This window comes from Diospyros lotus, chromosome 4 (assembly GCF_014633365.1).
Source record: "Diospyros lotus cultivar Yz01 chromosome 4, ASM1463336v1, whole genome shotgun sequence".
NCBI lineage: Eukaryota > Viridiplantae > Streptophyta > Magnoliopsida > Ericales > Ebenaceae > Diospyros > Diospyros lotus.
In genome coordinates, this window is record NC_068341.1 from 5,712,003 (window position 1) to 5,736,906 (window position 24,904).

At 39.3% G+C, this 24,904-nt stretch overlaps 1 protein-coding gene across 1 annotated transcript; it reads left to right on the forward strand.

Moving 5' to 3' along the window:
* Positions 1 to 831: 831 nt before the first annotated feature.
* LOC127799507 (cullin-1-like) lies at positions 832 to 24,068 on the forward strand. The gene is made up of 20 exons (XM_052333591.1): positions 832 to 1,036; positions 1,404 to 1,581; positions 1,668 to 1,767; positions 18,647 to 18,832; positions 19,081 to 19,128; positions 19,210 to 19,413; positions 19,507 to 19,584; positions 19,728 to 19,817; positions 19,908 to 19,988; positions 20,102 to 20,164; positions 21,526 to 21,561; positions 21,643 to 21,729; positions 21,807 to 21,956; positions 22,029 to 22,084; positions 22,179 to 22,298; positions 22,397 to 22,559; positions 22,700 to 22,843; positions 22,931 to 23,149; positions 23,251 to 23,418; positions 23,513 to 24,068. Exons 2-20 carry the CDS (start codon positions 1,442 to 1,444, stop codon positions 23,612 to 23,614), a joined length of 2,235 nt encoding a protein of 744 aa, XP_052189551.1. The 5' UTR covers positions 832 to 1,036; positions 1,404 to 1,441; the 3' UTR covers positions 23,615 to 24,068.
* The last annotated feature ends 836 nt before the right edge of the window (positions 24,069 to 24,904 follow it).

The following is a 24,904-nucleotide window of genomic DNA, read 5'->3' on the forward strand; positions in this document are numbered from 1 at the left end:
GAAAATTAAAAACTAGATCGATTTATTGTTGAACTAGACTAGATCAGACCAATTTAATTATATCTAGTCTTATAATAGACTTACAATTTGTGTTCGTATTTAATGTTAATTTAAATATATATATATATACTAATATATGCATTCACTCAAATAAAAACAATAATAATAAATAAACTCAAATTATTACAGATAATAAATAAACTTAAATAATATATTATATATTAACTTTTAGATAATATATGATATGTAGAGAAAATTGGTTTCCAATTTAATTAGATCAAGACTAAGACTAAGCTAAAAATTCAAAAAAACTAATATTCGAACTTGACCAATTTTATTGATTCAGATCTAATCTTACACATCCGTCAAATTTAAACATTCATAATTAGATAATTTTTATCTCTTGATTTAGATTGGATATATTTTGTTGTAGTTTATCTTTAAAGTTCAAGTCTTAGTTATATTAACTAAATTTATTTTTATATTATTTAAAATTATCTATAAATATGTTATACTTAAACTATATTAATTCACGAGATTTAGTATAATATTTTCTTTTCCTATTTCCTTTAGCAATATTAAAGGATTAAAGGTTGGTACCAACTGAATAATTTATTTTTAAGCTCAAAAGATTACAAGTTTATAACTTCAATAACCCATTTTAGGCAAAAAATAATTAATGGGAAAATTCACGTAGGAAATGAAAATGTCAACAAATCTAAGAGTAGTTAATGCAATTTACAGAAGAAACGTGTCTATGTGAAAATGTAGGAAATATGTTGGACTATTAGAGAATTAACAGAAATTAAGGGGAGATTTCTGGGAAATTTGGGAAAACAGAATTGACGAGAGAGGGAGAGAGGGAGAGAGAGACAGACAGACAGACAGAGCGACGCAGAGCGGAGACTCGCATCTCAACCCATATCTCTCTTTCTCCCCTCTTTTCCCATCGCTGCTCGGCCGGACTTTAACCCTCGGCCTCCCCTTCGCCAGTTCCGGCTATTCCAATTACGGCCTTATACGCCGTCCAAATCCGGTAAGAGTTTCACATATATTCTCGATTTGTTTAATTTTTTGATTGTTTGCTTGCTTGGCTCTTGGTTAGCTGTGATTAGAGCCTTTCTTCTGTTTTTTCTATTCCGTTCGGTTTTCTTTTCGTTATACGCGACTTTTTTTTATTACTGTTTGTTTAATTTGAGCCCCTTTTTGGCATCGTCTTGTCGTTGAAGTTCGATTACGGGGTTTTCCAGATTTGTTTCTGTAGTTGTTAGGGTTTATGCAAGTATTTGATGATGTTTTCCCTCAAATTGTTAGGTATTGGCGGTGAATTAGTTCTGGATGTTGGATTGTGTTATTATAGTGATATGGTGGTTGATTTTGATAATGTGTTTTTAATTTTGTAGATTTTAGGTTCAGTGCTGGAATTTAGGGGAATGAGAAGATGACCATGGCTGAGCGGAAGACGATTGACTTAGAACAAGGATGGGATTTTATGCAGAAAGGGATTACAAAACTGAAGAACATTCTAGAAGGACTGCCAGAGCCTCAGTTCAGCTCCGAGGACTATATGATGCTCTATACGTATCCTTTGGGCTTATTCCTCTATTTGATTATGCAATTAATATTTTGGTGTTGTATGTTGTCATTTTCCTCAATGCTGTGTACAGAACCATCTATAATATGTGCACACAAAAGCCTCCTCATGATTACTCTCAGCAGCTGTATGATAAGTACCGGGAATCTTTTGAAGAGTACATTACTTCAACGGTAAGGATAATCCGTTCGTCTTATAGACGTGTCATCTTTAGGCTGTCACCAATGCAATATCAGGCAGAGACATATGCTAACACATGCACACTCGTGATATTTTGGCATGTCATTCAGTGCAGTTTTTGTGGATGTAATGGTGCTTCATATTCTAAAATGCACGTTTGAATTGAGTTGTACTGCATTCTCTTTTTCCCCACATTTTCTTTTTCTACTATCTCTCTACCTACAAAACTATTTCTCTCTATAAATCAGACAGTTTTCCTGTCTGATTTATTTTCCATTAAGATATCTGCACATGAATTGTTAACATGGATCTCACCTCTTAGTTTGATCACTCAATCCTCAACACACACCCAAACAATCTCGCATTCTCACAATGTAATAGAGAAACAAAAAAGTACAAGAATTAAATCAAGAACAGAAAAGAACACAAGAAAATTTATCCTAGTTCAGTCTCAAATGAGACCTACATCTAGATTGGCTTTGCCCTTAGCTTTCTCCACTATTTTTGAAAGATGATACACGATTACATGTGCTTCTTACACCTAACTCTCTTACAGCCCATAAAACTTAAAAGCTATAGAGTTGATACCTGAAAGATATGCCCTCTTTCATATACAACAAATACTCGCACAAGATAGTATAAAATCTCAATGAAAAAGCTCTCTCTAAAGCCTACCTCCCGACCCCTATTTATAAGTTATAGAGGCGGAAATAACAACCTGACCGACTACCCCTAAGAAGCAGTTAAAACATAATCGGTCAGCCTTCTAGAAACATACCCTTCTAAAAGAATTTATACAAAAAATAACCAGACATCTCTCTCACATTTTGAAAACTCCTAATCTAGTACAAATGACTTTTAACAAATTCTCCACCCATTTGACTTGATTAGGCTTCTCCTAGTTCCTGCAACCGTCATATCCCTACTTGTCCAAATTGTAGGATCTTCATACAGTGCTGAAGTTTTGTTGATGGTACTGCTTTTGTGAAGATGTCTGCTACATTGTTTTCACTTGCAACTTTAAGAAAACAGATTTATTTTCAATCATTTCTCTTATAAAATGGAGTCTCACATCTATATGTTTTGTCCTCTCATGGTGTGCCTGATTTTTAGATAAATGTATGGCACTTTGGCTATCACATAACAAAGTGGCCTTAACCTCTAAGCCTAGGAGTTCACTCACTAGTCCCTTAAGCCACATAGCCTCTTTAAAAGCTTCCGAAATTGCTATGTATTCAGCCTCAGTTGTAAATAATGCTACTACATGTTGGAGATTTGATTTCTAACTAATTGTGAAGTTCCATAACCTAAACACATATCCGGTTGTGGATCTTCTTCTGTCTATATCAGCAGCATAGTCTGCATCTGAATACCCTAGAAAACTAGGCTGAACTCCTATCTTATCACCACCATAGGTTAGGACATGACTTAGGGTTTCATTCAAATATCTAAACATCCATTTTACTGCTGACCAGTGGGATTTCCCTGGATTTGCCATAAAATGGCTCACAACACTCATAGGATGAGCTAAATCTAGTCGAATGCACACCATGCTATACATTAGGCTTCCTACCGCACTCGAGTATGGAATATGGCTCATTTCCTTCCTATCTTCCTCATTCTTAGGGGATTGGATTGAGGACAATTTAAAGTGTGGTGCAAAAGGCACACTAACTGCCTTTGCATTTGACATTCCAAACTTGGATAAAACCTTAGCTAAGTAGGACTTTTGAGATAGGTGTATCCTTCTATGTTGTGTATCTCTAGAAATCTCTATTCCTAGAATTTTCCTGGCTTCACCTAACTCTTTCATTTCAAATTCAACTTTCAACCTTTGCTTGAGTAGCTGAATTTCTTGATGGGATTGACTTGCAATGAGCATGTCATCCACATACAGTAGTAGATATACGGAAATGCTAGGTGTAACATGCTTATAATACACACAACTGTCATAGGAACTTCTAGAATACCCTTGGCTTACCATAATCGTATCAAATTTACAATACCACTGCCTTGGGGATTGCTTAAGCCCATATAGGAACTTCTTAAGCAAGCATACCTTCTCCGCCTCTCCCTTAGCTTCGAATCCCCTTGGTTGATCCATTAGAATTTTCTGCCCTAGGTCCCCATGAAGGAAAGCAGTTGTTACATCCATCTGCTCTAGTTTTAGATCTAATTGAGCTGTTATGGCCAATGGAACCCTTATAGATGTATGTCTCACTACTGGGGAGAATACCTCATTAAAATCAATGCCTTAACTTGGGTAAACCCCCTAGCAACCAGCTGTCACAACCCTAGGGTTTGGCTAGAGTTGTGATATGATTTTGGAGGGATTTAGGAAAGAGAAAGCAAAAAGGAAGGAAGATATAGAACTGAAACAGAGATAAATGGGGAGGAAAGAGAAGAAGAATCGAGAGAGAGAATAGAGTTTGAAATTCATTATTCAATTCAAGCATCCAACAAACTCCTAACAGCAGCCTTATATAGGTGTCATTGCCTTCTAACAGCCTAACCACTTGCTAACAATATATCCTAACAGTTATTATAAACCTATTACAAGATTACCCCCTTTATTATATTCCTATTACAGTACTGACCCTCCTATACTCCTAGGTACATGACACCAGCCTAGCCTTATATCTAGGCTTTGGGTTAATTCCTACCCCTTCCTTAATCTTGAAGAGCCATTTATAGCCTACAACGCGCTACCCCTTTGGCCTTTCAACCAGTTCCCAAGTTTGATTTTTCTTTAAGGATTCTATTTCAAACTTTATGGCTTCTAGCCATTTTCTAGCATTCGTGGAGGACATCGCTTCTTCATAGGTAATTGGTTTTTCCCCCACTATTTCGGTTGCACTAGTAAAAGCATAGGCCACTAGATCAGAATAACCGTATCTTTGGGGTGGTTTGCAAACCCTAGGTTGTCTATCCCTTGCAACACTATACCTGTCTAGATTTGGTTGATCACCTAGGCTGGAGTCTGCCGTCACTAACCTAGGGTTTGTGATAGGTTAAAAGAGGAATTGGGGAAGAAAATCAGATTGAAGGAAGGGGGAAATCAGTAGATAGAGGGAGAGATATTAAGAGAAAGAGAGGGATAAATAGAGAACAGAAAAGAGAGGAAGAATGGTAGAGAGAAAGAAATTAGAATTTCAATTCCATAATTTTTCAGCATACCCTAACAAACCAATAGCAGTAGCCTTATATAGGCATTACAAGCTCAATAGCGGCATAGCACATGCACCCCATGTGCTTCTAAAATATCTCCTAACTATTATTATAATACTATTACTATATTGCCCTTGAATTGCTACTTGGGTCATGACAATTCCCCCCTCCTTGAGAGAGTTCTTGTCCCCAAGAACTTACAACAATTTATTCATTGCTCCTCAACTAATACTAACTCTCTCTAGCTTGGTTGTTTTTTCTTTTATCATTCCCTTTCTAGGCCGCTTCTTCTTTGTTCTTGGATACTCATCAGCTGAAACAAAGATGATAATCAGTGCAATCAAAGTTGCATCTTCCTCCAAGGAGTGGCATACCATTTCCCGTGGCTTGGTGATAGCTACCAAATTAAGATAGCTTGTACCCATAGATTGAGGATCCAATATGATGCCAAATCCAGTCAATATATCCTCATCTAGTGCCTTCATTGAATTTAGTTGTTTCCGGCCACTGGCAACAGTTGAAACTTGCAGTCCTTCAGCCTTCAATTGATGTTGCTCCTCAACCTCAAAATTTACAGCAACATTGTGGCACATTTTAGGATCAGTGTTACACACTTTCACAACATTAGAAGATATTTCAGCTAGAAGTAGGCCATCTTCATAGCAGTTCTCATCGTCAATCTGATTTGTAGACTGATTCTCAACACAATTTTTAGCTTCTTTCTCTTGCAAAATTTGGCCTAAATCGATGTCTTTATAACCTCTCTTTGCTTCTTCAGAATCATTAGTTACCCTTGACAAGTTTTCTTCAGTTCCAGCCAATGGTTCTTTAGTCCCAACATGATTTATTGCTTGTTTAATAATTGAATTTTCATCCACCTGATGGGACAAATTTCCAACATTAAGCTTGGTAGCTTGCAGATCTCTATTATCAATTGACCCAGGCTTCTCATTTGGTTTAAAATCATCTGGCAGCTCATCATTTCGGTTGGATGGGGCAGAATTTTCATTGCGATGTTCACCACGCTCCTGGTTCCGCCTTTCCTTCATTTTTGACTCATGCTCCAACTTTTCCATAAAATGATCAATGCTCCTTGCTTCCTGTCAGCTCCCCGAAGCGGACAATGGTTTCCGATCGCACAGTGAAATGAGAACACAACAAGAATTGCACAGAAAGAAAGAAAGAGAGAAAGAGAAAGAGAGAGCGAGAGATAGAGAGAGAGAAAGATGGAATCCAAGATTCTCTGATAATTTTCGTACATAACCGTAGGAAAGGATTTAGCATATATATAGCTGGATCATCCTTATCCTTTAGTGGGCTGTAACCGCCCACATGCATGAGAATGTACATGCTGCTATTGCAACAATTGATTTAGTACCACCCTCATAGCTAGCTAATATCAAATACTTCCTTTCTACCCCTAACTACCGATAATTGCACTACTACCCCGTTACAACAGTTTTATTACATGACAATACCCCCCTTCATCAAAAGTTTCTTGTCCTCAAGAAATACTAAGGAGGCTTGCAGCTCGGGGAAATTGATTAAGTAGATCTGGGAGATATTCCCAGGTATTGTTATCTGTGTGTAGGCCCGACCAGTTGACCAATACTTGAGGGATGGGGGCTCCATGCTTGTAGATCACCTTTTTATCCAGAATTGCTCTAGGTTCTTTTGGCTGCTCCACATCCTGTATAAAATTAGGTAATGTAGGACTGACCTGTTGCTCGGCCACTGATTTCTTTAGGAGGGAAACATGAAATACCAGGTGGATGTTGGAATTTTCTGGAAGCTGCAGTTTGTAAGCCACACTGCCCACCTTGGCAATTATTAAAAATGGTCCATAGTACTTGGGTTGCAGCTTTGAGATAGGTCCTGAGGATAGGGACTTCAGATGCCTTGGGTGTAATTTCAAATAGATTCTTTCCCCTGCTTGGAATTGCCTGTCACTTCTCCTTCTATCCGCAAATTGTTTCATCCGGTTTCTTGAATTGGCCAGCTCGGTCTTTATCAGTTGTAGAGCCTGCTGCCTTTGCTGGAGGTAGGTATCTAGGGCTGCCACGGAGGATGCCTCTCCCACCCCCGGAAGTAGTGGTGGTTTGTAGCCGTAAAGTGCTTCAAAAGGGGACCTTTTGATGGCACTATGGTGGCAAGAATTGTACCACCATTGAGCAGTGGCCAGCCACTTAAACCATGATTTTGGTTGCAGAAAACATAGACACCTCAAGTACATTTCTACGCTTTGGTTAACTCTCTCTGTTTGCCCATCAGATTCTGGGTGATAGGCTGTTGACATGTTCAACTTGACTCCTAATAGTTGCATTAGCTCCTTCCAAAACAGGCTAGTAAAGATCTTATCCCTATCCGTTATTATGGCCTTGGGAACCCCATGCAATGCTACTATCTGATCCATGAAGATTTTAGCAATTTCCCTAGCAGTATATGGATAAGATAGCCCCACAAAGTGGTTGTACTCGGTAAATCTGTCGACTGTTACCATAATAGAGTCCCTACCTTCTGACCTTGGAAGTCCTTCAATGAAGTCCATGGAGATGCTCTCCCAATGCCCTCCTGGAATATTCAATGGCTGTAATAGACCCGGATAGGCCACATTCTTTGTTTTGCACCTCTTGCACGTGTCACATCCCATTACAAATTCCACAACTTCCTTCTTTAATCCCGGCCACTGAAAGAGTTACCGCACCTTGTGATAAGTGTTGACAATACCCGAATGTCCTCCCATGGGTGAATTATGCAGGGCTGCAATTACTTTGTTTTTGAGTTGCATGTCATTTCCCAGAACCATTCTTCCTTGATACCTGATGATGCCGTTCGCCAATGTATACCCTGCTCTAGCCGTGGGGTTGATCACCAACTGCTGTAGCAGTTCTTTAGTTGTCCCATTTGCTTCATAACTTGCACTCACTTCCTAGCACCAATCTGGAATCACCACAGTTACAACCGCCATTTGACCTTCTTCAAAACACCTCGACAAGGCATCAACTGCCTTGTTTTCCTTCCCTTTTCTATATTGGATAGAATAGTCTAGCCCCATTAGTTTCGTCATCCCTTTTTGCTGCAAATGAGTATTTAACCGTTGTTGCAATAAAAATTTCAGACTCTCATGGTTTGTCTTGATCACAAATGTGCCACCTTCCAAATAGTGGCGCCATTTGTCCACTGCCATTAACATAGCCAGCAATTCTTTTTCATATATACTTAATCCCAAATGCTTAGGTGCCAACGCTTGGCTCAAGAAGGCTAGGGGTCTGCCCTCTTGAACCAATACCGCTCCTATTCCACTAGCACATGCATCAATTTCCAGCACGAAAGGTTTGCTGAAATCCGGCAACCCCAACGTGGGAACCTTGCTAACAGCTTGCTTAAGATCAGCAAATGCTCTTTCTGCTTTTGAACTCCAATGAAACCCATCCTTCTTCAATAAATCTATTAGGGGTCGACTGATAACCCCATAGTTTTTAACAAACCGACGATAGTAGCCCGTCAGCCCCAGAAATCCCCTCAGCCCTCTTATATTGGTGGGTCGTGGCCAGCCTATCATGGCTGCCACTTTGTTGGGATCTGTGCTCACTCCAGTTTTTGATATGATGTGGCCCAAGTATTCCACTTGTTCTTGAGCAAAGGCACATTTGGACTCCTTAATATACAATTGATTGAATCTAAGGACCTCAAATGTGGCTCTTAAGTGGTAGATATGCTGATTAAAGGAGGGGCTGTAGATTAAGATATCATCGAAGAATACCAAAATGAATTTGTGGAGGTAGGGTTCAAAGATTCGGTTCATCAAGGATTGGAAAGTAGCTGGGGTGTTAGTCAAACCAAAAGGCATTACAAGAAATTCATAATGCCCTTGGTGGGTTTTGAAGGCTGTATTGTGAATATCTTCGGGTTTCATTCGAATTTGATGATAACCTGACCTAAGATCTAATTTGGTAAAAACAGTGGCATACTTAAGTTCATCAAGTAAATCTTCTACTATGGGTATGGGAAATTTGTCTTTGATGGTTATGGAATTTAGTTGTCGATAATCAACACAAAATCTCCATGTTCCATCCTTCTTTTTGACAAGCAAAACAGGTGAGACGAAAGGGCTGTTGCTGGGTTGGATGAGAGATTTACGTAACATATCCTTGATGAGGAGCTCAATTTCAGATTTTTGTTTAGGGGAGTATCGATACGACCTTAGGTTCACAGGTTCGGATTGATGTTTCAAGTTAATAGAATGATCAAAGACTCTTTTGGGTGGAAGAGAATGGGGTTCAGCAAAGAGGTCCTTATACTCAATTAAAAGTATATTAAGGGAGTCCAGTTCTTGTACCTTTCGCTGGCTGCATGTTTTGCTGCTGACCGCCACACATACCTCTCCTTCTTGATTTGGGCCTTCCGCAGAAATTTCCACCGTATGGAGGGAGAAAAGTTGAGCCACCTTTGGAATTCTGCCCTTGAACAGCCTTCTCAGCCGTTTCCCCGAGATGATTTTACACACCCCCATTTCCACATTGCCCGTCAAGACCTTTTTGCTGCCATCTTTTTCGAAAGTCACCTCCATCTTATTGAAATCGAAGCTAATTGGGCTCACTCCCTTCATCCAATCCACCCCAGCACTACATCACAACCTCCTAGCTTGAGCAGCCTAAGATCTATTGAAAATCTTTCTCCATTCATCTCCCAGCAGAAACCTTTACAAGCTGATTGGCTTAACACCTTGTTGCCATTGGCAACCGTTACTGATAGGGGATTGGATAAGCTCACCTCACACCCTAGTCTTCTTGCCACAGATTCATCCAAGAAGCTGTGGGTACTTCCACTATCTATGAGAACCATGATCGGCTGATTGTTCACTCTTCCTTCCACCTTAATAACCTTGCTATTGTTCACCCCCTTCAAAGCATGCAAGGAGATTTCCCCTTGGTCCTCTTTCTCATTTTTCGAAGGTTCTTCTCCTTCTTCAGTTTCCTCGTCTTCTCCTTCCAACAGCAACAACTGCCTCTTACACTTGTGTCCCACAAAATACTTATCCCCACATTTGTAGCATAAGCCCGCTACCCTCCTTTGCTCCATCAGTTTACCTCCCAGGTACTGTACTGGATTGGGGTTAGGTAGAGCCAGTACGCCTCTTCCGTTGGACCCCCCTTCCCTGGGTGCCAACCTATTCGCTTGCCATCCTCCTGATATCACCCCCCCTTCATGTGATTCCTCTGTTTTTTTATCATTGCTTCAACGATCATTTCCTGCAGCCTTGCACCTTCTACTGCTTGCTTCATGGTCTGGGGTTGTAACATCTTTACCATAGGCCGCACCTCCTCCCCTAAACCGCTGATAAAACTTGAGACATAGTACTCCTCAATTAACTGAGGGTTGTGCACCATCATCATCAATCTCAGCTCCTCGAATTTCTGTTGATAGACCTGGACCGTTCCTTCTTGTTTGAGCTTATTAAACTCTTCGATTACATCCCTCATGCTTTTATCTCCGAACCTCACACATAGGTCCTCTACAAACACACTCCAAGGGCTTCCCTCCTTAACCGCGAGCCATGCTTGATACCAAGCATCTCCCATGTCATTCAAGTAAGCAGCAGCCAAGGTGATCTTCTGTTATTCTGGAATTTGATATAGGGAGAAGACTCGCTCACACCTTCGTGTCCACCACCTCGAATTCTCTCCTTCGAACACTGGAATCTCGAGCTTTGGCATGGGGTAATTCGGGTTGTGCCGATTAGCCGGTGCTCCCTGCCTCCGTTCTCTTATATTCTCCCCCACCGTGTCTGTCTCAAACTCAAAATCCGATGTTCCTATCGGTCGCGGTTCTACCCCCACTCCGGGAAAGATGGGCTCCATTCTTTCCCACGGAGGAAACTCGGGTGATAGCCTTATGGGTTGTTGATTGGTGAACATGCGCACAATCAACTGTATTTGCTCCATCAACTGTTCCCGCAACAAGTTGCTCTGCTCGCGACTTTCCACCCTCCAGCATTCCATCGCTTGGTCGATCCGGAAATCCACTCCAGCTCCAATAGAGATTTCGAGCGTTCCCATCCGATTTTGCATCTCTGTTATGGTCGCCGTCACTTGCTGAAGCTGAGACTCCATTTGCTTCATCCGCGTTCCGTCGGCCATGACTACGATTTCTTGTGAGTACCTTTGTCACCCAAGAGCTGCTCTGATACCAAGATTGTTAGCTCCGCGTTCCGTCACTTTCCACCCTCCTTAACCCCTTGAATTCGTGTATCGCTGAAGTCGCCTAGCCCTATTTGTTTGCAATTTCTGACCCGAAGCTTGCTTTGCTCCGCTTCGCCTTTCGAATCCGAGTTTAATTCTGAATTCAGTCAATGCTTCTTCCCAAACCTACTGCACTTGATCGGTTCCGCAATCTTTCAATTTCGAACTGCTTGGGATTAATTGATGCAGTTGGCGAGAACTGCTTTGCTCTCTCTCGTTCACTACCGATCTTAATATCCTCCTAATCGAATTGGAAACAATCGCCTATCAACAACCGATAATCACCGTAGGAACTCACCGATAATCATCGTCGGAACTCGAATCAAAACCACAGCCAATGATGGACTGCTCTGATACCAATTATCACGAACTTAGGGTTCGTGATAGGTTAAAAGAGGAATTGGGGAAGAAAATCAGATTGAAGGAAGGGGGAAATTAGTAGATAGAGCGAGAGATATTAAGAGAAAGAGAGGGAGAAATAGAGAACAGAAAAGAGAGGAAGAAGAACGAGAGAGGAAGAATGGTAGAGAGAAAGAAATTAGAATTTCAATTCCATAATTTTTCAGCATACCCTAACAAATCAATAGCAATAGCCTTATATAGGCATTACAAGCTCAATAGCGGCCTAGCACATGCACCCTGTGTGCTTCTAAAATATCTCTTAACTATTATTATAATACTATTACTATATTGCCCTTGAATTACTACTTGGGTCATGACATCTGCATCATTGTCTACTTCATCTTCTTCATAATGAGAAGATTCTTGGGTCTGGTCTTGAGCATGATCATCTTCATGGTCACTACCATAAAACTCATATGCAGTTTCAAGAGGTTATGAGGTATTATATGGGTTAATTTCTATTATTTCTACATGAACATAGTCTTTTTCCTCTTCTGGGCTATGCCGGGTTTGATGGTTATCTGATTTCATGGTAGAGGATTCATCAAATGTCACATCTCTCGAGACTATAGTTCTAGGTCCCTTTGATTCTAGGTTCCATAGTTTATAACCTTTAACACTTGAGGGGTAACCTATAAATAGACATTTCTTGGCTCTTGGCTCTAATTTGCCTTGCTTCACATGAGCATAGGCTAGGCATCCGAATATTCTAAGGCGTGTTAGGCTTGGTTTGTGCCCTGTCCACCTTTCATATGGGGTCTGAAAATGTATTGCTGCAGAGAGTGACCTATTAATAATATGGGTTGTTGTGGAAACAACCTCCCCCAAAAAAGACTTGGGCAAGTTTGCATGAAAGAGCATGTATCTTACCCTCTCTAAAAGAGTCCGGTTCATCCTCTCAGCCAATTCGTTTTGCTTAGGGTTCCTGGGAGCTGTTAAGTGTCTAATTATACTTCCCTCCTTACACATTTGATTAAAATCCCTATTGCAAAATTCTAACACATTATCTGTCCTAATAGCCTTCATTGGTCTACCTCTTTGGTTCTCTACCATTGTCTTCCATGCCCTAAAAGTTTCAAAGGTGTTATCCTTACACTTTAGGACATATACCCATAGATCATCTATTATTGACATAAAGTATCGAGAGCCCCCATGAGTCAATGTTTGGGCTGGACCTCATAAATTTGAATGGATGTAGTTTAGGGGTGCTTTTGATGAATGGATAGATGTCTTGTTAAATTTTATCTTAGTTGCTTTCCCATAAATGCAAGATTTACACTTGCTTAGTTCTAGGGACTGACTTAACTCCAATATCCCTTGTTTGGCAAGTTCCCAAGTTCCTTGAGCCCTTGCTCACTAATGTGTGACATTCTTAGATGCCACAATCTTGCCTTATCAAGGGAGTTCGAGCTTACAATTGCAGCTTCACCACATAAAGTGATTGCCTGCAAAATGTAAATTCCATTCCTTAACACAGCTTTCATGCATACTAGGGAGCCTTTGTTTATTTTCACTACTCCACCCTCACCCTTAAATTTTAAACCGCGTCTGTCCAATTCCCTAAGAGAAACCAAGTTCCTCTTAAGTTCAAGGACATATCTCACAGCTGTGAGGGTCCTAAAGGTTCCATCATGCATCTTTAATCTAACATCCCCCACCCCTTGAACCTTACATTCATAATTATTTCTTAATAGGACCTTTCCCCCATTAATTTCCTTAAAGTTTTAGAGCCATTACTTCTTTGGAGTCATATGGAAGGAACAACCTGAGTCCATAACCCATTCTTGGTTGTCTGTTCTGTCACTTACTGTTAGGGCATTTGTACTATCATACCCGGTGTCACAAATGTTAACCCCCCCCCCCCCCCCCCCCTTCTTAGAACTTTCTTTATCTATATGGTCTTTCTTCCTCTTAGGACAATGTCGCTTAATATGACCTTTTTGTTGACAGTAATAGCCTTTTATTGGGCCTTTTCTGTAATGGAGATTAATGAATCGAAAGAAAAGATGAAAGAAGAAAAGAGAATACTGAAATAATGCCTCGTCCAAATGTATTCAAAACAGAAAGGTTAAGCATATTTATATGATAGGCTTAGTCTCCTAATAACACTTAAAACATAACAGCTTACAACACATGAACTAAGCTCTAATCAAACAACTGAAACCATTAACAAAATACAAACTAATACAAACTAAAAGATAGAATACAACAAAGATGTCAACAAGCCTTAATTCCTTCAACATTCCCCCTCAATATAGACCTCCGGTCAGCAAGCCTTAATTCCTTCAACATTCCCCCTCAATTTAGTGGTATCATCCACGTTAGGCATAACAGAATGAACAGGAGACCATTGAAGCCCTAGCTTGCAGCAGAGAAAGGAAAACCTATCCCTTGACAAACCTTTAGTAAAAATATTTGCAACCTAATACATAGTAGGCACATACCGAATATCAATCTCACCATTCTCAACTTTTTCTCTAACAAAATAAACATCGATTTCAATATGCTTGGTACGAGAATGGAACACTGGATTCTCGGCTATGCTTTTTGCTGCTAGGTTGTCACACCATAGAACATGAACTTGAGATAAAGGATATCCTAACTCAGTAAACAAGGACTACAACCACATAACTTTTGTGACACCTTGGGCCATGGCACGATACTCGGCTTCTCCTACTGAACGAGCAACAACTGACTGTTTTCTTAAACTCCAAACTAGCAAATTAGAACCAAGAAAAACACAAAGACCACTGGTGGATTTTCTAATTATCTTGCAGCCAGCATGGTCTGCATCTGTGAACACTGTCAAGGCCAAATTAGAGGTGGCAGACGTAAACAGTAGCCCTAAACCAATGGAACCTTTCAAATAGCGAAGCAAGCGCTTACAGACTGTCCATTGCTGCTCTTTAGGAGCAGACAAAAATTGACTAAGCCGATTCACCACAAAGGAGATATCTGGCCTGGTATAGGTCAAGTATTGAAGAATAGGTCAAGTATTGAAGAGAACCAATAATGGTTCTATAGAGAGAGGGATCCAAGAAATCATCACCTTCATCTGTAAAAGAGGTCCCCAAAACCACTGGTGTCTCACATGGCTTGCAATCTTTCATACCAGCTTTATGCAACAAATCCAATGTATACTTGGACTGAGTGAGATATAATCCATTCTCATTTCGAAACACTTCAAAGCCAAGAAAATGGTTAACTGACCCTAGAGTTTTGAGAGCAAAATAGGTATCTAAATCATGGATGCAGTCTTTAAGAGCAGAAGAATCAGATCCGGTGACAAGAATATCATCTACATACACCAAAAGAAATAACACTGCCTTAGCAGTTCGTTTAATGAACAAGGATGCATTAGATACAGACCGAACAAAACCCCAACCATTTAAAGCCTGTCACAACTTAGTATACCAAGCTCTTGAAGCTTGCTTGAGGCCATAAAGAGACTTCCGAAGTTTACAAACATAAGAAGGAAACTGTGAATTAGTAAAACCTTTTGGTTGTGTCATGTATATATCCTCTGTCAAATCTCCATTTAAGAAGGCATTATTTATGTCAACTTGCTGAATATCCCATCCAAAACTAACAGCCAAAGAAAACAGAAGCCGGATGGTGGGAGCCTTAACAACCGGGCTACAAGTCTCTCCATAATCAATGATTCAATACCCAGTGTTTGTAGGAAACCTTTAGCTACCAAATGAGCCTTGTGTCTAAGAATGGAGTCATTAGAATTATACTTAACACGGAAAACCCATTTACACCCGATCAGATTCATATCAGAGGAAAATAGAATCAAATCCCAGGTGTGATTGGACTCCTCCTGCATAGCCTTAGTCCAGTGAGAATCTAGGAGAGGTTCATGAACTGTGTTAGGTTCTACAGAAGTCAAGAGAACATGAGCTGAAGAGGCCATAGACTTCCTAGCTTGAGAACGAGCAAGCATAAGATGAACAAATGGTGCAGGAGGAAGTCGATATTTAGGTATACAAGGAGATTGAGAAGGCTGAACTGAAGAAAGACCAGAAGGAGAACTAGAGGACGAAAAAGACACATGAGAGTTGTCTGCTGAGGCAACAAAATCAGTATTTGATAAAGGAGGAACAACCGACTGAGACACCTGAGGAACACTGGAAGAAAATGAGGGAAGAGAATGAAAAAGTGTAGTTGAAGGTCCGGAAGAATGAGGCACAGATGAAGATTTCCCAAATGACTGAAACAAGGAAGGATAGGGGAAACTCATCAAGGTTAAATTGAATATGTCTAGAAATATAAATTCTGCCCGATGGATGTAAACATTTATAACCCGTATGATCATGACGATATCCAATAAAAACACACTTAGAAGAATGAAAGTCAAATTTGTGTTGATTGTAAGGTCTAAGATAGGAAAAACAGGTGCAGCCAAAATGTTAAAGAGCAAGATAGTTAGGTTGTTTATGATAAAGCAGCTCAAATAGACAATGAGAATGAAGAAGAACAGAGGGCAAAAGGTTAATGAGGTAAGCAATAGTTTGGAAGGCTAAAACCCAAAAGGATAAGGGCATGTGAGCATGAGCAAGGTTAGACCCATTTCAGCAATGTGACAATGCTTTCTTTCAACAACACCATTTTGTTGGGGTGTGTGAGAACAAGAAAAATGAGGTTGTATGCCATAGGAACGTAGATAGGGTAAAAAGGCTTTAAATTCACCTCCATTATTAGTATGAAGAGCTTTCAATTTAAAGCTATACTGCAACTCAGCAAGTTTATGAAAATTAATAAAAGTTTGGAGGGCATCAAACTTCAATTTTAAAGGATAAAGCCATGAATATCAGGTATAGGCATCAACAAAAATAATGTAGTAACGATAACCCTCAACAGAGACAACAAGTGCAGAACCCTGAACATCTGAATAAACTGACTCCAAAGGATGTTTAACTGAAATAGGACAATTGGAAAATGGAAGTTGATGTGACTTTCCAACCTTACACGAATCACAAAACGAAACAGCAGATTGTGGACAAGAAACTTGAATTTTATTCAAAACATGCTTCAATACATGAAATGCAGGGTACCCTAATTTGGCATGCCACTGTTGTCCTATACAAACTGCTTCTGATACCATGTGATGGAGATTAATGAATCGAGAGAAAGATGAAAGAAGAAAAGAGAATACTGAAATAATGCCTCGTCTAAATGTATTCAAAACAAAAAGGTTAAGCCTATTTATATGATAGGCTTAGTCTCCTAATAACACTTAAAACATAATAGCTTACAACACATGAACTAAGCTCTAATCAAACAACTGAAACCATTAACATAATACAAACTAAAAGATAGAATACAACAAAGATGTCAACAAGCCTTAATTCCTTCAACATTCTCTAGTCCTAGACTTAGACCTTGATTTACCTCTATTCTTAGAGTCTTTCTTAAAGCTTCTTGATCTTGTTGTTAAAGCATCACCAGGAGAAGATTTACTGTCCATTTTAATTCTTAATTCTTTAGAGTTTAATGCACCTATTACATCTTCTAAAGAAAGTTTATCTCTACCATGCTGGAGAATATCTACAAAATTCTCATAGGTCTTAGGTAATGAATAGAGAAGAACTAGGGCTTTGTCTTCATCCTCATATTTTACGTCTATGTTTTCTAAATCTAAACATAGCTTGTTAAAGTCGTCTAAATGATCTTGGAGTTTCTAATGATCATGCATTTTAAAATTAAAGAACCTGGCCTTGAGGAATAACCGACTGGAAGTGTCTTCTTAAGGTACAAGTCTTCCAATCTTTTCCAGATTTCTGCAGCTAACTTCAATTTTGACACCTCCCTGAGCACTTTGTCTCTAAGACTCAGAATCAGAAGGCCGTAAGCCTTCTTCTTGATCTCCACCTGGGCCTCCTTCTGTTATGTGGTTAGAATTTGAGGTTCTTTCCCGATTGATGTCTCCTCTATCTTATCTTCTTGTTCCAGTGCCCCATCCAAATCGAGACTACAAAGGAGTGCCTCCATCTTGATCCTCCATAGCCCAAAATCATTGTTCCCATCAAACTTGTCAATGTTTGATTGTGAGGCGATTGACGCCATCCTTTTCCCTGAGATCGTCTCTCTTGTTTTGAGATTCTTGAGTTCTTGATCAATTCAGAGGCGCCAAGCTCTTATACCAAGTTGTTAACATAGATCTCACCTTTTAGTTTGATCACTCAATCCTCAACACACACCCGAACAATCTCGCACTCTCACAATATAACAGAGAAACAGAAAAGTACAAGAATTAAATCAAAAACAAAAAAGAACACAAGAAAACTTATCCTGGTTCAGTCTCAAATGAGACTTACATCTAGATTGGCTTTGCCCTTAGCTTTCTCCACTATCTTTGAAAGATGATACACGATTACATGTGTTTCTTACACCCAACTCTCTTACAGCCCATAAAACTTGAAAGCTATAGAGTTGATACCCAAAAGATATACTCTCTTTCATACACAGCACATACTCGCACAAGATAGTATAAAATCTCAATGAAAAAGCTCTCTCTAAAGCCTGCCTCTCGACCCCTATTTATAAGCTATAGAGGCGGAAATAACAACCTGACCGACTACCCCTAAGAAGCAGTTAAAACAGAACCAGTCAATCTTTTAGAAACATACCCTTCTAGAAGAATTTATACAAAAAATAACCTGACATCTCTCTCACATTTGAAAACCCCTAATCTAGTACAAATGACTTTTAACGTGAATTTTTGGTTAAATTATAAATTGAATATTGAGATAGGTGCTTCCCATTGATAGCGAGTGTGCTGGTTTATTTTTCCTCATTGTATTTCTGTTTTCAGTTAAGTTAATTATCTAAGAAATGGGTTATAGATGACACATGTACTGAATTTGGAGCTTCTGTAGATAATAAAATTACACACTGCCCACGAATTGTTTTCTTATCACAGTTCACAACCAATTCAATGCCTGCACAAAATATTCAAGATTTTATTTTCACATTAGTTTTTGGCCGTTTGATCCTGTAAGATTAGTTGTTTGTAAGTATTCCTACAAATAACTTCCTTTCTTTCTTTCTATTACAGGTATTGCCTTCTCTGAGGGAGAAGCACGATGAGTTCATGTTGAGAGAGCTTGTGAAGAGATGGTCAAACCACAAAGTCATGGTCAGGTGGCTTTCTCGATTTTTCCATTATCTTGACCGGTACTTCATTGCTCGGCGGTCACTTCCAGCACTTAATGAAGTTGGACTCACTTGCTTCCGTGAGTTTGTATGTCATCCTAATTCTTTGTATGGAAAACTCTAGTTTTTCCCCCCTCTTATTATTGTTGGTGATACTTCTCTTTTGTGTGATCACAGAATAGAACTTAACATCATCGGCATCTCATTCATGATCATCTTCTTATTATTTCCTATTCATGATCATCTTCTTATCATTTCCTTCATTCTCTTTGAACTGCCTTTTCCTTCTGGTATATATTGTATTAAAGTACTACTAAGTGTATTTTATGGTTTCAGGTCTACCTCGAGTTAAATGGTAAAGTAAGGGATGCTGTGATATCTCTGGTATGTCTGACTGATTGCTTCTGTTGTATTCCATTTCTCCATCGCTCCTGCTTAGGTTAATCATTAATATCTTCTAAGCAGATTGATCAAGAACGTGAAGGAGAACAGATTGACCGAGCTTTATTAAAAAATGTGTCGGACATATTTGTTGAGATTGGAATGGGGCATATGGATTATTATGAGAATGACTTTGAAGCAGCCATGCTTAAAGATACCGCTGCTTATTATTCTATAAAGGCTTCAAGCTGGATCCTGGAAGATTCCTGTCCAGATTACATGTTGAAGGCAAGTGCTCTAGATTTCTTTTTTGGGCTATTATGTCCATATTTTTGTTTGGTGATCCTATATAATTTCTAAGAATTTCTTTATTTGCTTCAGGCTGAGGAGTGTTTGAAACGAGAGAAGGATAGGGTGTCACATTATCTACATTCTAGTAGTGAGCCAAAGCTGCTTGAGGTTTGTCTTTTTACTTGTAAAATTCATAATAATATAGTTCAATTTCACAGTAACATGCTTACAACAGAACAAGTATTATTTCCATGGTTACCCTTCTTGTTTGAATCCACTGTATAATTATGGGTCATTTTATATTTCTGTAGAAAGTTCAACATGAACTGTTATCTGTGTATGCAACCCAACTGCTTGAGAAGGAGCACTCAGGATGCCATGCATTGCTTAGGGATGACAAGGTATTACCTGGATTAGGCTGTTTCAAGCCTTTTTGATGTTTCTCTTGCAATTAACTGATTTTTGTGAACATTTTCTCTATTCTATTGCAGGTGGAGGATTTATCAAGGATGTATAGGCTCTTTTCTAAAATACCCCGAGGATTAGACCCTGTTTCTAGCATATTTAAACAGGTTTCTTCCCTTTAACTTGCCTGACATTATTCTAAAAAGCCTGCAGCACTGTCTCTCCAATATCTTAGTTTATTCCTCTCATTTCATATTTTCTTGTGATTTCCTTTATGCAGCATGTTACTGCTGAAGGGACAGCCTTGGTTAAACAAGCAGAAGATGCAGCCAGCAATAAGAAGGTATGCGTTTTTATTGTTTTGTGTCAGATGGAATCTTTGTGCATTTTGCCTTCTAAGTAGGTACATTCACTAGGCTGGCGATTAAGTTAACATTGGTATTATTATTTTTGAAGATAATGCAGATGCTTTTTAGTCATGAGTTTGCACAAGCTTGTTCTGCAGAAAATAATTTTTAATTTAACAAAGAGAAGTAAATGCTAACTGTGAGTCAAGAATTCAGTAATTTATTGGCATTTATATAGCTTGGTTAATGGGTCAAAAAGTGATTTATCAAAAGTTTCATCGGGAGTTGATGAATTATTCTTGGTGGTTGCCATGGTTTGTTTTTATATATCTTCCTTTCTCACATTAAACTGTTGTGCAACTTGTATAATCCTTAGACTGGTTAAGAAAATCGGCAGTCATTGAAGATCTGATTTATGGTGAAACATGTTTTTCTGTATGCCATTTTACTGTTTAACAGTGTTATTGTAATCTAGTTGAGAGTGGAAGTTGGATTTCAAAGCCAATCCCTCCCCTGGAGTTACAATTGTTGCATTGGACACCTTTGTTAGATTGGTCTTGGCAGTACATCATTTGAAACTTGAATCGCTAGAGCAATCACCTCTCACTCCAAAACTGCAGGAAAAGGGCAAGGGTGGAAATGGTCCTGTAGCCTTCTCACCATTTAGGCTTCTCAATACCTCCAAAACCTCCTCTGAGTGGATGTTCAAGCCTTCCTCTATCTTCCTCTAAAACCTACCACAAACTCCAAGCCATCCAACAAAGGTCTCCTAGCATTCAGCTTCTTGTGCAACTTCTAATAGAAGTCTACTGTTCATTGCTTCATCTGTTGTTTTTTTGTTACTTTTTTTTGGCCTTCCATATAAAATTGCGCTTTCTTTTGATGTCTTGGCTGGAAGAACATATGTACTGCATGCCTTACTAAGAATCTGTATAAGTATCGCCCCCAAGGCATAGGTCAAGTGACTGGGCCACGATAAGCTGGGATTCGCACCAGTAGGTCGTGGGTTTAATTCTTTGCCCTGCGCAGTGAGGCAAAGCCTCCACCTGCGATTTACCTCCTCTGTCAAAATCGAGGGAGTGCGATTTTGTTCACCCCCTTTAACGGGGGTGATGGTCACCCTCACAATTTCTGTGAGGGTGAAACAGCAACGGAACGGCATTTAATATTTTCATGCCGTTCCGTTGCCTTTTCACCCTCACAGAAATTGTGAGGGTGACCATCACCCCCGTTTTTGAGGGTGAACAAAATTGCACTCAAATCGAGGACACGAGCGGAGGGGGACCGCGCAAGGGCGGTAATCCTAAGAATCTGTATAAGTATTTTCACTCTTCTGATGCTATGAAGTGTCCTGCAGGCAGAAAAGAAAGATACGGTCAGTCTGCAGGAACAGGTAACTGCAAATTCTTATAATACTTCTATAACTTGACAGTAGATTCTTGGTTCGGTTACTGACCATGCTGTGTCCCTTCAGGTTTTTGTTAGAAAAGTGATTGAGCTACATGACAAGTACCTGGCATACGTGAATAACTGCTTCATGAACCATACCCTTTTCCACAAGGTTTGTACTAAAAACTGATGCATGGTCATACTTTTCATCATTTTTTCCTATATCAAAATCTCTGTTGTTTGCCTTAGGCGCTCAAGGAAGCTTTTGAAATCTTCTGCAACAAGGGTGTTTCTGGAAGCTCCAGTGCAGAACTATTAGCCACATTTTGTGATAACATTCTAAAGAAAGGCGGGAGTGAGAAATTGAGTGATGAAGCCATTGAGGAAACACTCGAGAAGGTATGCTGATCTCTAATAGTACCGACTTGTTGGTGTCATAGAGTAGTGATTGGATCTATTTGTATTCAACAGGTAGTCAAGCTGCTTGCTTATATTAGCGATAAGGATCTGTTTGCTGAATTCTACAGGTAGAAAAGTATGCCATACTTTGTTGTAGTTTAAATGACTGCAGAATATTGTGATGGATGATTCATCATATTATTTCATTGTGACGGATGGCAGAAAAAAGCTTGCTCGGCGCTTACTTTTTGACAAGAGTGCTAATGATGAACATGAAAGAAGTATTTTGACAAAGCTGAAGCAGCAGTGTGGTGGGCAGTTCACATCAAAGATGGAGGGCATGGAAAGTCTCCGCAACCCATATTGAGTAGCAAGTCATGCTTGAGGATAGTTTTGGGATATTGATAGAGTTAACTTTTTTCTTCCTTCTCTGTTTTCCAGGTCACAGATTTGACTTTAGCTAGGGAAAATCAAGCAATCTTTGAGGTTTATCTCAATGGCAATCCCGACGCAAATCCTGGGATTGACCTGACTGTTACTGTCTTGACCACTGGCTTTTGGCCAAGTTACAAATCTTTTGACCTCAACCTTCCAGCAGAGATGGTATCCTTTTAGAGTTTTAGTTTTAGCCAGAATTAAATTTAGAATTCCTTCTTTTATTGTGAATTTGTGTAATATATGGTTTTGGGCAATGTTTTAACTGCCATATTTTCTTTTTAATTGGTTCTGGCATTCTTCTCTAGGTTGTGTGTGTTGAAGTTTTCAAAGAATTCTATCAAACAAAAACTAAGCACAGAAAACTTACATGGATATACTCACTTGGCACGTGTAACATCACTGGAAAATTTGAACCCAAAACTATGGAGCTCATTGTGACAACTTATCAGGTATTTTGTTGAACGAGTTTGTTGTGCTTTAAAATATGAATTTGTGATTCGAGCACATGTTTGAACTTTGGCATTTCATCCCTGCAGGCTTCTGCTCTACTGCTTTTTAATGCTGCAGACAGATTGAGTTATCAGGAAATCATGACTCAGTTGAACTTGACAGATGATGATGTTGTCAGACTGCTGCATTCTCTTTCATGTGCCAAGTATAAGATCCTTAATAAAGAGCCAAACACAAAAACAATCTCTCCAACTGATTACTTTGAGTTCAACTCTAAGTTCACTGACAAGATGAAAAGAATTAAGGTGCTGAGACCGTGCTCCATTTTGACCTCAATATTTAATGTTAGTCTCTGTTCCTTTTTACTATTTCCTGAATGGGATGCATTACTGCTTTTCAAGTGCAGATTCCTCTCCCTCCTGTTGATGAGAAGAAAAAGGTGATTGAAGATGTCGATAAGGATAGAAGATATGCCATTGATGCTTCAATTGTGCGTATCATGAAGAGTCGAAAAGTTCTGGGCCACCAGCAGTTGGTTATGGAGTGTGTTGAGCAGTTAGGCCGCATGTTCAAGGTACCTTAGAGCATTTTATTTACTTGCATAATCTGTTTATGCAGCTTGCTTTCCATTCCTTAACAAGACTGTCCCTAAAACTCTGAATTTGCAGCCCGACTTCAAAGCAATCAAGAAGAGGATTGAAGATCTGATCACCCGTGACTATCTGGAAAGGGACAAGGACAACCCGAACCTGTTCAGGTACTTGGCATGATGAAGCCCAGTTAATAATCAGCTTGGCTTGCACTGATGCTGCAAGGGCCACCAAAGTTTTAGGGGATCAGGTCGTGTTGGTAAATTCAAGCGCAAACTGGTTCAAATCTTGCTACTGCTTGAGCACCCCTTTTGAGATTGCTTTGGGCCAGTCTTGAGAAAAATCTTGTACATAATTGCCCTTAAGAGGGGTGGGGACTGTATAAATTGCCTGTCCGGTGGGGGAAAAAGTGGTAGTTGAAAGTTGTGGTTGAGTCCACCAGTGAGATGGTCAAGCTTCTCACCATCTGATTGCTGCAATCCTCTATCACCACTCTATTGATGCTTGCTCTTTCTTTGTTTCAGAATTACCTGCCATGTAATGTAAGGAAATATAACCATTGATTCTGCTTAAGTTTTCCACCATGGTGATCAAGTTTCTCGCCGTGTTATTTTATTGAATCCCTTTTAATCTCTGTGCCTCTCCGTGAATGGTAAATAAACTCGTCTTATTATGTACTGTAATGTTTTTCCCCTCTTTTAATTAAGTGTTCCATTCCATCATAGGAACTCACACTCCTACTTCATGAGCCAATTTGAGCATATTTCCTGTGTAAATGCTTATTGCCATTGTTATTATTAGAAAGCTCTTAAAAAGAAAATAAATTGGGATTAGAATTACAAATTAATTTTCTGGGACTGATTTGTGTAATTTACTACTTGACAGTCTTGTACAGAAGTTCCCTTCATATATCTATTGGTATCTGTTTGAAAAGACACATCAGGGTTCTCTGTATGGGATGATCTATAATTTTCATACAGGATCTTGAATCACAGGGCAGTATCGTTTGGACATGGTCCATCCCCTGCGTGTAATGATGACATTGCTAAATAACTGTTTGTCGATTCCAATGTGTCTTGTTGCCTCCGCCCTTTATCTCAATGAATGACAGCAATAAGCTACTTCTCATTGAACTACAGAGAGTTAACCAAACTCTTCTTCACTTGGAACCACATGAAAACATTGCTTAGTTTTCTCTCTATATGAGAGAGAGAGGAGCACAGCTTTCAATTGCTTGCTGTCACTTGCAGGCTATGTCCTTGGTCTTTTTTTTTTTTTTTTTTAGCTGGCAACCATAAGGTTTTCTTTTGCTAAATTAGAGTTAGGGGGTTTGAATTTTGAAAATAAACTCTTTATAGGAAAACAAGGGAAGAGTTATTAAGAGTCTGAAGACATCCTTTAGTGTCTTTGTTTTCTCAATATTGTGTGTTGTTAGGTATCTTCTAAAATTGAACTAAAAAAGCTGTGGAA

Bases quoted from the DNA above. Each gene is read 5' to 3' on its own strand.
- LOC127799507 (XM_052333591.1), top strand. From the start codon at position 1,442: ATGACCATGGCTGAGCGGAAGACGATTGACTTAGAACAAGGATGGGAT. The intron at 19,585-19,727 runs GTTTGTCTTTTT...ATATTTCTGTAG, and splicing joins GTGAGCCAAAGCTGCTTGAG to AAAGTTCAACATGAACTGTT. The intron at 22,560-22,699 runs GTATCCTTTTAG...ATTCTTCTCTAG, and splicing joins TCAACCTTCCAGCAGAGATG to GTTGTGTGTGTTGAAGTTTT.